The 15805-nt window shown below is 34.1% G+C and overlaps 1 protein-coding gene across 1 annotated transcript in view; it reads right to left on the bottom strand.

Moving 5' to 3' along the window:
- Positions 1-11879: 11879 nt before the first annotated feature.
- The window catches only part of LOC104874295 (cytochrome P450 7B1), a 170094-nt gene continuing 166168 nt past the window's right edge, over positions 11880-15805 (bottom strand). Inside the window, exon 6 of the mRNA XM_010641313.3 lies at positions 11880-12373. Coding sequence (XP_010639615.1) covers positions 12086-12373 — 288 coding nt within the window. The 3' untranslated portion in view covers positions 11880-12085. The remainder of the gene's footprint in view (positions 12374-15805) is intronic.

Raw genomic sequence — 15805 nt, 5'->3', positions numbered from 1 at the left:
TGTGTGTGTGTGTGTGTGTGTGTGTCTGTGTGTGTGTGTGTGTGTGTGTGTGTGTGTGTGTGTGGCGGAGGCTGTCAAATACACATCGGAGCTTCTATACAAAATTAAGTTGCAAAATCTAAAGATCAGAAACATAAATAAGTTTTATTTTAATTAAAATGCAGGTCATACTAAATTATTCACGTGCCAAGCAACTTTACATCAATTAACATTTTTTGTTGTGTTGGCAAAATAATTGAGCCTGTCTCTGATACTATCTGCGTTGGCATTTATAACTCGAATGCCCGTGGATTTGCCAAGCCAATGAGCTGCGGGTTGATTTAAACTCGGCCTTTTAAATCAAACATTAGGCACAGGAGGTGGGAAATCCAGGAGACAGTAACTTCGGTTTAAGAGTAGAAACAACTTTCAGGATGAGAGTCCTCCTCACCTCAGCAGGTCTCTGGCTCTTGCGGTCCACTGATTTGGTTAACAGAACCAGGGTTCTAGGCAGGGAGACAAGGAGTTTGTTTTTGACAACGGTCATGGGCAAGGGTTTGAATGGGGCAACTACAGGGCTGATGGAAGGGGGAGGAGGCCTCTCAGCAGGGGCCAGCACGTGGCCGCAGACCCACCGAAAGGCGTCCACAGCACGCGTGCCCACTGCGCTGTTCATGTCTCTATTCTGGAGATACTGGGAGCGCAGAACACCCCCTTTCCCCACACTTCCCCCGAGCTGGCTTTTCAAGCCCTTCCGGCCTTCTGGATTGCCCTTCAGCCTCAGAGTTTCTAGACAGAAAACAAACGCGAGGGGGGACTCTGCCTTTAACTTTCTTTTAAGGGTGTCCTTAGGATTTAGCCAGTCCTGCACTACTTTGGGGTGGGGTGGGGTGGATTCACGACGCCTGCCAGGCTTCTATGTAGCTTACCATCAAGCCCAGGAATTCTGAAAAAGTGCTCCAGTTTTAAACCCCAAATAACTTCATTTGATTTTTGATTTGAGTTAAATCCCATCACTTTTCCTAAATTACTCATTTTAAAGTGTTCCAGGAGACTTTGCTGGCTTGTTATAAAACTAGGTATGGGGGGGTTGCTGTCTTTCCTTTTTCCATTGTTCACTAATTCAGGCAATGCAGAAATACAGATGCAAGAGAGGTTTGGAAAGGAAGTGGCTGGGCTGGGAAAGTTAGAAGGCAAAGGGAAAGAGGATTTTGCTGCTGGCATCTTGTCCCCACTAATAGGTGGTGGACAAGCCTATCTTACAGGACTCCAGGATGCTTTGATGGAGTCCCTGGCTTTAATCATGTACAATGTGATATTATTCTCCTCCAATTTGAGAAAGAGTTAATTTTTTCCAAAAGACCATAGTTGCCCTTGTCTTCTCAACCTGATTCAGAGATGCAATAAAATATGAAGCAAATTTATGATCTGTTTCAAGCATTTTATTGCTGTATTTTTAAATTCATATATGCACATATAAGAACTATGATCTGTGAATAATTTGAAATGCTATAGTAGAATGATACATTTTAGATAAAACATAACCATATCTTTATATAATTGTCTCAGATTAAAATAAAAAAGAAAAATAGATTTCTAATGTGGATCAAACTGAAAAACTAATGACAGCCATAAACTGCTAACCAACCATAAATTAACATCTTCATCAAATGTTAAAATGGTATCAGTGGTTATATAAAGCAATTATTATTTCTCCTTATAAGTTTCATAGTAAAGTTCAGGGATATTTAAAGGATCTATTATTTACAAATGTTTCTCAGTATTAAAGATTTTATTTTTTTATTAGGAGGATGCTTGCACCTCAACTCTGCTTTGCTAATAGAGGTATTTAGAGAGGACAGTTTAGATTTAAACATAAAAATGCTTCATGGCTTAACCTCTTTTTATACATGTATTTTGGTCTGGCAATTACTGAAGAATTTGAAGCAAGAATTTTTTGGTTAAATATCCTTATCTACTCTGTGAAAAGAGAAGACAAATAATACCTTATTATGGGAAAGGCCGAGATTATATACCTATCTGGTTAAAACATTAAATCATGCATTGTCTGTTCAAGTACGTACAGCTACATTTACCACGTAACTCAGTGTTTTGGTCAAAATTCGTATGTTAGGCTAAGCCCTTGCCCTTCATTTGAGATTTCCATGAAAGGAAATGATGTTCTTAGCCAGGTCTTTACAGAAAGAGGAAACACCATGGAGGAGGAAAGAACATTTACTATTAATTGACTGATGTATCAGGAATTGGGGCCAATTATTACCTTATTTAATTTTCTTTTGGAGAAGCATCAATCATAAATATATTTAAAGTGTAGGTTTCTCAAGAGAGTGGAATTTTAAAAAGTCTATACTTGTTTAACAAGACAAGCTCTGTACAATTTAGAAATTTACTTTTATAAAACCATAAACAATAACATGAATTATAGAGGATGTAGATGACACAGTACTTAAATTAAGCAAGCCACTCAATTGTTATTTACAGTATACTGATCTATGGAATAGCTTTGAATGATCATTGCTAAAGTTCAAAGATTACTGAATATTTTTAACAAGTTAAGTCCTAGAACCTTGCTTAGTTAAATTTTTTGGAAAGTCTTGTTTAGTCTGACCTACTCCATTATTTAAAAATCAAATGTACTCTTATAAATTTTATGTAGTTTAGTTAAAAATAAAGTTTTGTAAGTGCATAACTAATTTTACAAAATTGAGGAAACACTACATGTATAGTATTACTGATTTCAAATACTTAAAACATGCCACTTAAAGTGTAAAGTCAAGATACTTATAAAACTTTAAATATACTTGTTAATTCTTAGAATATGGAAACAAGGTCCATTTCATTGAAATGGTTAAAAAACAAAACATAAAAACTTTCATTAATGTTTGAGTTATTGGTCAGGTAATAATGACATACATTTTATGTTAACTACAATGGCTAGTTCTTAGTTCTTAGAAATAAAAGTTATCAGGAAGTAAGTATTCTTTTTAAGCAAAAAAAAAAAAATTCTCCAACTGGTACATGCTTCATATCCACAAGGTTTAAATCTGACTCAACGATAAAGTAATACCTTTACTTGTTATTTCCATTCCTCTCGTTTCTCCTATAAGCACAAATAGCCCTAAGAGACATAAAATGCTTCATGATTCTATCTCTAAGCAGTTATTTTCTGTGTAGTCTGCAATATATCATGTCTCTTCTTATAAAAATCAATATTTAGAAATCAAGAACATTACATATGTCAAATAATTAATGATAAAAACATCAAATATTCTTTAAAAATCTAGCATAACCATAAAATATTTTTTAAACCAGCTCTATCCTAACTAGACAATGAACATTATTACTTACATGAAGCTGGCTAATTCCAGAAATTTCTGCAAGTTTGTATTTACTTTGTAAATGTCTTAGTAAAATTGAAAGCAAAGATAGTTATTTCACAGAGCATCCACTTAAAGGGCGATTTACCCTGGTTGGCATATAAATAATGGTGAACTATCTACTTCAAACACATAAAAACACCTTCTACTTTAGGTTAGCTTCTGCTACCTGATCCCAGGAACACCTGACAGGCTTCTCACAGAGTCTAAGGGGAGTTCCTACAAAATGTCAGTCCTCAAGTATTTTTAGAAAAGCTAACTGTCCCAGTGAAATACGCATGCAGTTACTAAAAGAGTCACATTTCAATTTCATCAACAGCATTCTGTATTATATGCTTTGTTTACAATTTGCATTTCAGTTTTATGAATAAGTAGAATACTGTCCAACAATTACTCAGCCTTATTCATTGTCTATGGTAAAATGAAGAAAACTGCAGAAGACAAAGTCTGCATCTAATAAAATTCTCTCTCCTATTCCCTATGGTTCTTATACATCTCTTTCTCTATAAAGTAATAGAGATGATGAAGAATTTAGCTCAGCCAGACTGATTGACTTAAAATATACAAACTTAATGCTCAGTTCTTGCATCTATTTTTGCTTCACAAAAACAACTAAATTAAAACTACTGAAAATATTCTGAATATAATAATACTTTTATGAAGAACATAAGAAAATAAGAATATATGTACACAAGAGGAAGGGATTGAGAAGTGCGAGTATTCAGGCAGCGAAATCATTTTCCAAATAATTCCTATTTGTAATCAAGTCTTCCGTCACCCAATTTATTTATAGCAGGGCAATAATGAAACAACCATTCATTTGTGCTTTCCAAGTTGATTTATTGAATTTTGTTGTAAATAAAGAACACTAAATATATTTTCAAAATACTTTCTTTTCTTATTTAACACATTTAAAAGATAATCACAGATTCACAAATGTCATTTTAAACAATTAATAGATGATAGTAAATACATCAAGACAATAGTTTTTTTTTATAATTTACAACACTTTTCCGTCCAAAAAATAATCAATGGCAGGATCAGGGATTTAGCTCAGTGGTGCCACTGTCTTCCTTACCAACACAAAATTCTGAGTTTGATCCCCAGTACCAAAAAAAAAAACAACAATGACAAATTATCCTCTCCTTAAAATTGCTAATCATCACCTATTTAAAATTGTGTATTTGTGTTTTTCGTGAACCAAATTTAACTTACTCTAGAAAACAGTATTAAAATAAACATTTAAACTAAAAAGTTCAGTCATCACTTAATGATTATTGCTTTAGATAAAAGCTATGAAGTAGACAAAGTAAGAATTGCTTTACATGAATACTATAGAATTTTATGAGACTGCTTATTATAATTTAAATGATGCTACAGGGAATATAACTGTGGCATATAATCTTTTTTCCTAATTGGTTATGTGATTATGAACATCTAATACCATGATGAAAATAAATATGAAAGTTTGCAACATTGGCAAATTTAATAGGTTAAAAAAGGTACATTACAAAGATTCTTGTTTATATAATCATTGTCATTCTTTTATATTAAAATTAGATCTAGGTAAACTTTGTGTCTTTGTTTTCAAAGGGTTGTAAGATTCCAATTTTACCTGGGATTTAGCTCAGTGGCACTGCGCCTGTCTTGAAAGCACAAGGTCCTGAGTTGGATCCCCAATATCAAAAGAAAAAAAAAGATTCCAATTTTAAATTAGAAAATGCTGAATGGAAATGTTACTCAAATTATTTTCTCTGATAAAATATGCACAAGTAACCACATAAATTTTGAACATGGAAACTTCTCTTCCTTCCTATGCTATTCAAAATGATACAGTGGAGAAAATATAATGAAATTTTGTAGAAAAGCAAAAACCAGGTAGATAAGAGTTCCCATATAGGTTGCTTATCAACTTGCCTTATTTAGTGATAAATGGCTTTTAAAAAATTCCATCAGGGTATGTATTTAGCATCCACTAACTAATCAAAAGCATTGTTACTATTACTCACTGATATAAAATGATACCTTGGTTATTATAGTTATTATTTATTTCCTTTAATTAAAAAATTAGGTGAAGCTATAGAAATAAAACAGATGAGACATCTGGAGAAAAGATAGCTTCTTTAACAAATGGAGCTGGGAAGACTGGTTATCTACATGTAGAACAATGCATCTAGACCAATACTTGCACCCTGTACTAAAATCAAATCAAAATAGATCAAAGGCCTAGATATAAAAAGAGAAACACTTAGTCTACAGGAAGATAAAATATGTTAAAAATATGAAGAGTTAGGCATAGGCAAGGACTTTATGAACAGAACCTTAATGGCACAAGTAATAACACAAGAATCAACAAACTGAATTTTATCTAATTAAAAAGCTTTTGCACAGCAAAGGAAACAATCAAGAGAAAGAAGAAACAACCTATAGAGTGGTATTTGGGGGGGAGGGCAAGTATTCAGGCAGTGGACTAATACTGAGAATATATAATGATCTAAAAATTAGATTTCCTAAAATAAAAGACCCAACCAAATGATGAGCAATTGAAATGAATAGAAGTTTCTCAGGAAGAAGAAGAAGAAATGGCCAGAGGATGAATGAAAAAGTGTTTGGTACATTTGGCCATTAGAGAAGTGCAAATCAAAACAACACTGAGATCCTGTCTCACTCCAAAAACAAAGACTACCATCAGGAACTCAAAAAATAACACACGTTATATAGTCTGTAGGGAAAAAGAACTTTTCTACATAGCTGCTGAGAAAATAGTTCAGTACAACCACTACTGAAATTAGTATGGAGATTCCTAAGAAAACTAAAAAATAGAGCTTTCTTTTGACCCAGCTATACCTCTTCTGTGTATGTTCTTGAAAGTGTTAAAGACATTACATTACAATGATACATGATACTCATGTTTATAGCAGCACAACTCAGAATAGCTAAATCTTGGAAACAACCTATATGTCCACCATCAAATAAATGGTTAAAGAAAAGTATGTAAAATGAAGTACTACTCAGCCATAAAAAAGGATAAATTTAAGTCATTTGTAGGGAAATGGATGTATTTTGTGATCAAAATACTAAATTAAATGTCAGAAGGTTTAATGTCACATGGTTTCTCTTATATGAGAAATTCAAAGTCTAGATAATTTAAAGAGCAAAACAGATGACAGGAAACAGGAAGACGGACAATGTGAAGATGAGAAGTAGATCTGTGGAGAAGGGAGGAATTGGGGGGGAAATGGGAAGTAAAAAGTATCAAGATGCCATTGTGTGTGTAGCAATTCCCCATGATGAATGAATTTATTATGTATTGCAAACACTCTAACAAAAAAGGTTTCTACAATACGGAAAAGTAGCTTAGATTTCTGGAGCTTCAATGATTGTTTGGTTTTGGTAATTTTTGTTATATTACCATATAAGTGTTGTTTATGTAATTATACTTGGTAATTCTCATTATAGAACACTATTTTGAAATGTCTGATGGATGACTTAGAAATAGCGCTAAATCAGAATTTAAGAAGATAAATTTATTACCTATAATTATATTCACAATAAATTAGTTGTGTGTGTGTTTTTTCCCTATATAAATTGTGTCTTCTTAAAGGGACGAGCAACCCAGTGCATAGTACCATATCTAGAGTAGAGGAAAGGCTCAATTAATGTTTGGTTGAATAAATTAATAGTGAATTAACTATTGTCTCTGAAATTACTCTCTTTACAGTACATAAGAATAATTTCAAAAGGTACATAATAATTTAAGTATCTCTAAAGTTTGTAATTGTATGTTGCTTTATATTTTCCAAGGTAAGTTCACATGTTTAACCTTGTTATTTAATTATAATAGATGTCAAAAAGGACTTGTCATGTAGAGGCACAAGATTCCAACAATGAATGTTAACTGTGCTGTATCCATAAAATGTACCAATAAACTCAATTAAAGCTGAAAAAAAAGGACTTCTTATTTTTATTTTGCAAATGAGCGCAATGAAGCCCTGAGAAGTGAAGTGACTTGTTGGTGATAACAAACCAGTTATGTCACAGGTAATAGTGTCCATGTCTTTTCACTTAATTCCTCGTGATTTTTTTTTTTGAATCACAAACACAGGATTCAATAGGCTCTCATTTTGTCTTGGTTCTGCTATCGATTTCTTTTATGTAATATTTTGTCAACCATTTCATAGTTATTTTCTATTACAAATCCATATACATATTTCCAATTGTGTATTGAATAGAAATTAGAATACAATTTTTCCTGTGTTCTTTATGCTGTAACATCATGAAAGTGTACTATGCAGTTGAATTTAAGAGAATAAAGGTTTCTGCTTCAGACAATATAAGAAATAGATGATCTAGTACAAAGTGAATGAATTATTCTTGTGATGGGCAGGAAATGAGCCTAAGGCCCATGCTGGGAACAAGAGTGTGTGTGTACACACAAGTGTGAAATCCAAAACCCTGGTGTCAGCCAAGAACTTGCAGAGCCGATATACTTGAAGGTGGACTTGAAAGCAACTTTACTCCACAGAGCCAGACTGAAATTTATGGTATGTGCCTGACTCAGCCTTGTCTCTGAATTAAATCAACAAACAGATGTGAGTCCTGTCTAATTCTCATTAGAATGTGCATCCTACCTGTGTTATGGGTGATAGCTAAATGTTCCCTCAAAGCCTCATGGGCTCATAAGTGGTGCTTTTGGGAGGTGACTGGATCCTGGGTATTTGATACTGGATCACAGGTGTGTGAAACTGGATAAATCCACTGATGGGTTTATGGCTGGTTGTGATGTTGGGGGTGAAGTCTGATAGGAAGAGGTGGGTCACTGTGAGGATGGACTGCACAGGTGTATAAATACCTTCTTCCTCCTCCCTTGCTGGCCCTCTGCTTCCTGCCTGCCTTGCCATAAGCTCTTGCTCTGCTGCATTGTTCCTCTGCTATACTGGCTTTGCCAACCAACTATGGACTGAAACATCTACAATCTGTGAGCTAAAATAAACTATTTCTTTAACTTGTGGGTGTCAGGTATATTGTCCCAGCAATGAGACAAAACATAACTAAAGCAAAACTAAGACAAACTCATTTAGGAATAAATTTCACAACACTGATGTAATGATCCACTCTTTTTCTCTATGCTCAAGTTGAAAATTTGATGTGATAACTTTAATAACATCAGCAGTTAAAACAAATTCCATCTGGAGGAAAGAAGTTTAAACCCAGGTCTTAAAAAAAGATTCTAGAGATAAAATTCCCAGGACCATGGGCTCAAAGTCAAACTATTCCAAGAAAAGTTAAAGGAAAAAAATACAATAGCAACAACAACAACAGCAAAACAAGACTATGGAATCTGATTCACAAAACACCAAAGAATTGGGAAATCTACAGTATACACAGTATGTTTTCTTATCGAGGGTCTGATGAAGAAACAAGATATAAAAAAATGGCAAAAATGAAAAACAAATGAGAACTGTCAAACTGAAAATGGTAATCGATGAACTTAGCCAGCTCAAGTAAATGGAAAACCAGGAGCCTGATAATTGGAGGTGGGCAACCTGACTGAGTCATCAGTGAAGACTCCACAGAAGAGAGAGAGTCAGATGGATTTGAGAGCAGAACATAGTAAAGTTAGAAAGTCTTAGAGTGAAGATGCCCATGGTCTATATGTATGGGTGTGTGTGAGGTAGAGGCAATTGGAGACAGGTTTACAGCAGCCCATGGCTGAGGGTGGCTGGTCTCCACAGTGGGAGGTGTGGGAGGCTGGGAGCAATTTCAAAGTCCTGTCTTGGGCCTCACCCCAACAGTAACTGCCCCACTGACACAGTGTCTGCCATTGGCTGAGCACAGCATTAAAACATAGTGAGTGAACATTATGGAATACTATATTTCATTTAGAGCAAATGATTAAATGTATATGAAACAATGTGCAGTAGCTTTAAAAACCTAAAGCTTAACAAGGAAATTGAGAAAGGTATGATTTATGGATAATATATTTATGTAAATTTAAAACACGGGCTAAAATAAACATGTATGTGTTATAAAAGCATACAGATGTAAAGGTACATATCAACTAGGCGTTAGGGATAAAATAGAATAAGTAAATAAAGTCAGAAGGTTTTTTTTTGCAACTATAATAGCACACCATAAAGCACGTAAGAAGTATGGTTACCTGAGATTAAAGTTAATAAGGAAGAAACAAACTTAGAAGAGGTGTCAAAGAGCAGGTTAGATATACTATACTAAAAGAAACTGGAAGACAAATCTAAAAAAATTACTTTGAATTTAAATTGGATATAAAAACTATGGGGAGAAAATGCCACATAACATGGAGTATACAGTGAGAAGATCTAAGTAGAGTTTAAGAGAGGCAATATTCAAAGAGAGAATGGCTAAGAATATTCTATACTTGACTTTTTCTCAAATTTAAGAAGCAGCACATGACATGCAAGCATGATCAACAGAAACAAGAACACCAAAGACAAATGGACATATAAAAATAGAATAAGCAGACTACATCCTGAATAATTATGCTGGCTTACAGCTAACCACTCAATAACAAGAATGGAAATATTAAGAAAATGAAATATCTTCAAAGAGATAGGAGATCATATACATGAATCTAGACTTGTGCACTCAGCAAAACCACCTTTTAAGAATGCGGACCAGGTGGAGGAAGGGGAAAGGGAATGAGAAAACCCATTAAGATGTGTTTTGTACATGTACCAGCTACCCGTAAGGAGTACAAACATTATGTACTACAAACATGTACTGATAAAGAAAATGATCTGAAAACAAATCCAAATAGAAAAGGAAAAATAAAGGAAGGGGCCACTCAGCAATCTCAGTATCGGTTTTTACCCAACAGACCTAAAGTCAGTTTGCTGAAGGACATCTGCACTCTCATGTTCACTGTAGTACTATTCACAAGTCAAGTTAAGGAATTCGTCTAAATGCCATCTACAGATGAATGTGTAAAGACAATGTGATAGTGTATGCAATGGAGTACTATTCAGCCTTTACAAAAATTAATTCTGTCATTAGCAACATGGATGAAATTAGAGAACATTATGCTATATCATGTTTTAAAATTGCTAAGAGAAGACTTTTCACCTGTTTTTAAGAAAAAAAAGTTAGCTATTTGATGTGATGAATATGCTATCTGATGATTTAATTGTTACACATTGTATTCATAACAACAACATAATTTTAGACCCTATAAACATATGATTATAAATTTTAAAAAGTAAAAATATTGAGGGTGAAAGTAAAGCATTTTTAATCATCAAGAACAGAATTCTTACAAGCAGAACTTCATAATGGAGCACTCAAAGCAAGTACTTCAATAAGGCAAAATAAATGCTAGAATATATTAACTACAATAAGTATTTTCAATATTGTTTTAAAAATCAATTTTTATTAGTGCATGTAATTAATACAGAATGGTGCGGTACATGTATTTAACATATCTTGGTCATTTTTAATCCCCTTATCCCCCTCTTCCTTTCTTTTCTCCTCCCTCCAATCCTCTTCTCCATTTCTAAAGGTCTACCTTCTAGTTTCTTGTCATTTCTAACTTAAAATCAATTTCTTTCAAAAAACTACTGAATTTCTGAATTATCAGAATTTTCAGTGAATGCCTCTGAATTAACTGTGCTTAATTACCTGCCTTGTCTATTTACATATTTGAACAACGTTTACGCTAAATGCCAATCCTTGGTAATCCATATAGAAATTTCATCATATCATGTGAAATTTTATTGCATTACACAATGCTATAATTTAAAAATGATATACAGATAGAATCTAAGTCCAAAAAGTGAGAGCTCAAGAACAAATACTGCTATCTAGTGTTTTAATTTATATAAATGAAAGAATTTAGTAAAGGGTTCAGTTTAATATTGGCCTAACCCTTGTATTTTATACTCCAGCATTGCCCTTATATTTTATACTACAATCAAAGGTTTCAACATTTGCTCCTATAATAAACCTAATACTAATGTCGAGGGAAATTGCTGAATATATACTAGGTTTCGTGTTTTCCTATACATTAAATCTCACCAATATGTAATGTGAACATGAGGTGTGTTATATGATATAAAATTCTATTGAGCCATAGTATACAAAGCAATAAAGAGCATGTATGGATGATTAAATATTGGAGTGAAGTTGAAGAATTCAAACTATTGAAAAACTCATTTAATGCAAACATACCCCAGCAATACAGATATTATTGATATTATATTTTAAGGGAACATTTTCATCCAGTATACTTCATGGAAATTTTATTTCCTTCTGTGAGAATTTGAAATTTGCTAGACTCTGTCCATTACAAGCAAATTTTTTCAAAAGTACATAATTGAGAGAGAATAATTTAAATGACTTTTAAAAATCCCACATACCGAATTTATTGCTGTGAAGGTATATTTATAATAACAAATGAAAATGACAATAAGTAGAACTTCACCCCCAAAACTTTTTGAATTTATCACCATGAAGTTGATTTGATGTCTATTTTTATGTTACCATACATCTTTTTTTGCTTTATGATAGGCTTTGTGACCAAGTAAAAACTAAATTTGATGTTAGATAAACTATTAACTGGAAGTCTTTAAACAAAAGAATAAAGCAATTACATTTGCAGAAATTAAAGACTAATAGAGGAGTTTAAGACTTTTAGATTCTTTTTGATAGATTTCTTTTCTTCCCATTTAGCTTCTCTAATATTTTGCTTTATATCTAAATAAAATATCTGAATTTGGATGCTGAATACCAAAAAGCAATCGTGTGTACTTTAGTTTTACAGACTTGTTTTCAATCAGCTCTAAATCAAAACAAGTTAATAATACAAGCAACAGTAGCTTAATTTCCATAACTGCAAAAAATCGGCCTGGACATTTGTTGGCCCCAAATCCGAAAGGTATTAAATAAAACTTCAGCTTTTTCCCTCTTTTGTAAAAAGTGGTTTTCTTCTTACCATCTTCCATAAAACGATCAAATCTAAACTCCTGTAAGGAAGAACAGATAATGTTAGTAATAAATTTCACATGCTAGTTCTCCATGCCTGTCTCAAAAGCTCTTTTTTCTTTTCCTCATTGAGTTTATTGGTACTTTTTAGGTATACAGTACAGGTACACTCATCATTGGGATCTTGTATCTTTACATGACAGGTCTTGGTTCTCATTTTTTTCCCTTATCCTTGCCCTCCCTTCACCCCCTCCTCCCCTCCCCATTTACAAATACTTTATTTCCATTTTTTCATTTTTTTCTTTTCCCTTATTACCTTTCCCCTACCTTTTTAATCTAATGATGGAAAATAAAGCCTGTTTATTTACAAATCGTATATAAACTTTCAAAAAATTCAATTGCTACTAAGAAATTACTTCCCCATATCCACGTGAAACTCCCAAACCTGTATCACTCCTCTTCCCTGTTCATACTCTGCTCCTAAGGTCTCAGTTGGCTTCTGCTGTTATCATAGAATACCTGAGACTTGGTGATTTATGAACCAAAGAGGTTCATCTCAGTTTATGTTTCTGGAGGTCGTGCAGTATGGGAAGAATGTGGGCTTTGTGCTGATTAACCTCGTGAAAGAAAGTAGAAGGGCAAGTAGGTGCATTTGGAAGATGGAAAATCTGAACAGTGGCCTTACTTTATAATAACTCACTGTTGTAGTTAATCCAGTTCCAAGAAAGTGGGAACTCACAGAAAAAAGAAAGGCCCTAATCTCTCCTAATGATCTAATTACGTCTTTAAGGCCCTGCCTATCAATATGGTAAAAATGGCAAATTTTAATATGTGTTTCAGAGGGAACAAATTTATATGCAAACCAGTCACCTACAATAAGTTTTCCTTTTCTTTTCCATTTTTTTTTTACCCATAAACTTTCAATTTGCCTTTGGTTCTTCTCATCTGAGCAGAACATCAGTGTCATGAGGGAGAGATTCGTGCCAATCACAGCCAGCACTGCTACACCAAGCTCCAAGTATGGAGGCTGTATCTCTATTTTTATTCCCTAAGGAGGATCTTGACATATTAGCCCTTGACATACCAATTTTGGGTAGAGGAATCCAGTGGTGCTGCCACTGTTATTATGGGATGATAATTCCTAAGAGCTACAGGAGCTGCCTAACTATGGATCATTAATTTGCTTCTCTTTTAAGCCCTTTGCAACCTCCTACTGATGGATGAAGACTATTAGTTTAAGACTATGTATGTTTAGATTAAATAAATGTAAAATATAAGATTCAGATAAGGCGATAGAGAGGTTAGATCACAAAATAAAATTTTGCATGTCTTTTGATGTTGAAAAGGATTTATTCCATTAAATTTCTATCCAAGTGAACTCTCTTTGAGTTAAAAATAGCAGGTGTTTCTGGTATATTTTCACAAATAAATTACATTACTTGCTACAGGAAGTTATGAGACTGGTTATCTAAGGTGTCTGCCCTGCCATCTTAATTTTGCCACAGTGGCAAAGGTCATGCTCAACTCTCACTTGAGTTTCTTAGAGGGGACTGAGTGACCTTAATTCAGCCCATGGTGAATTAAACCACTGATCAAATTAATGCTTATGGCTCACATGAAAACAACCAAGTATTTCCTGTAGTTGGTGCTCATTAGCATTAGATCTGCTCAGCACACAACTTTGCTAAAAAACCATATGAAGTGAAATGCAAATAAGTAGTTCAGAGCCAAAGCATTTCAGTTTTGATGAAAACTCTATAACACATGAATACATTCTGAATCTATCAAAAATGATACAAGTTTCTCACTCAATCCCAGTATTGTTAATGTCAGTGAATCATTTCCTCTAATAGCATTGGTTTTGTTCTCATTTACCTAGAATACTTATTTTGATAAATATTTGAGTTTAGAAAAGCTGCAATTTTCAAGTTGATACAATGATAATGCCAAAACTAATTTGCATTTTGATAACTATTTTGTTTCCTAAAAAATTAGCACTTGAGCCCTTTATCACATAAACGTATTTTACCAAAGTTATATGATGTGTTCAAGTAGGGCTTAACCAGTGCTAAACAAAAACTATCTATTCATCCTACCATAGGGAATGAGGACACCCTCTGTTCACACTCCTCTGGAGATGAGGTTACAAAGAGGAGCTCAGTCCTGGTGAGTTTCTGTTACTGGGCTCAGACTGCTTGCCTAAGTCTAGTCCTGATACCTCTTCCTTTTTTCTCCCAACCTAATCAGATCAGCACTTTCCCCAAGAACTCTCTCTGCTTAGGCCAAACCAGTTTAAGTGAACTTTGCTGTGCAATGATTTGTTACACAAAGTCCTATGATAGTTTAAGCCAGAAAATGCAAAAGGAAAACAGCAGGGATTGGGACTTTATACAGTCCTGATAATATAAATAAGCCAGAACCTTTCGTAGCTTTTTGACTGTCTATCTTCTTAGAGGCCATAGTGGTGAACACATAATGTTCACCTTTTTATTTAATTTCCTCATAATAAACATTTTAAACATTCTATTTTTGTCATTTATTTTGTGAAACTAAAAGGGAAATGGCCAACATCTTTTTCTGTGTGACCATCATAACATGAAAATAAATACATTTTTAATCAAAGTATATTTTCAGCTTGTTTCATTGTCCAGGCACACAGAACCTGAACAGGAATCAATATTGATAAGGGCCCATGGCCTCTGCCAGGAATTTTGTTTGGTTTTAATCAGAAAAGGAAAGGGATATTAGAATCTCACTCTTGAGATTTGGGGGCCACAGTGATATAAAACAAGGGGTCAGGAAGCTCAAGATAATTAATTTGGATCCACTTAAACTCAGGATTCATCCTGTTGACATCAGTCCTTTGTAGTGAATGACCATAATAAGCTTGACATTTTACAATTAAAGAAGGTCAATTAAATGAATGAGAACAAGATATGAGAAAAGGTATAAGACGCTGAAATTCTCCATTGCTCTTCAAACTGATTCTCCAGCACCATTCTTCTGCATAAGATTTCGAGGTACTTATCCTAGTAATCACATTGCTCTGGTCTCTGGTTTAGGGTAGGGTGCATGAACCAACCAGGCTAGTGCTATAGAAGAATAGCCCGTGGGCACATCTAGGAGACAGCCTTTCCTTGTAAAGAAAGAAAAACCAAAAGACGTGATTTGTTAACCTCCCTTCTCTAGACCTAGTGTACAGATTGTGTCTAGAATTGGTGCACCATATTGGCACTAGAGAGAAGATGAAGCTAACCCAAGGGCTGGCAGCACCAAGAAATCACAGGAGACTGAAGCTGGTGCACTGTCTTATATATCATTGTGTTTTCAAATTCTCCGACATACTTCTATTTTCTTTTTGGTACCGGAGATTGAACTCAGGTCCTTGTGCTTGCAAGGCAGGTGGTGAAACCACAGAGGTAAATCCCCGGCCCCACAATTCTATTTTCATAGTAGACATTCCATATACATTT

The sequence above is a fragment of the Fukomys damarensis genome, unplaced genomic scaffold (assembly GCF_012274545.1).
Source record: "Fukomys damarensis isolate Sample0158 unplaced genomic scaffold, DMR_v1.0_HiC HiC_scaffold_5, whole genome shotgun sequence".
NCBI lineage: Eukaryota > Metazoa > Chordata > Mammalia > Rodentia > Bathyergidae > Fukomys > Fukomys damarensis.
This window is presented reverse-complemented; position numbering and strand designations above follow the sequence as displayed.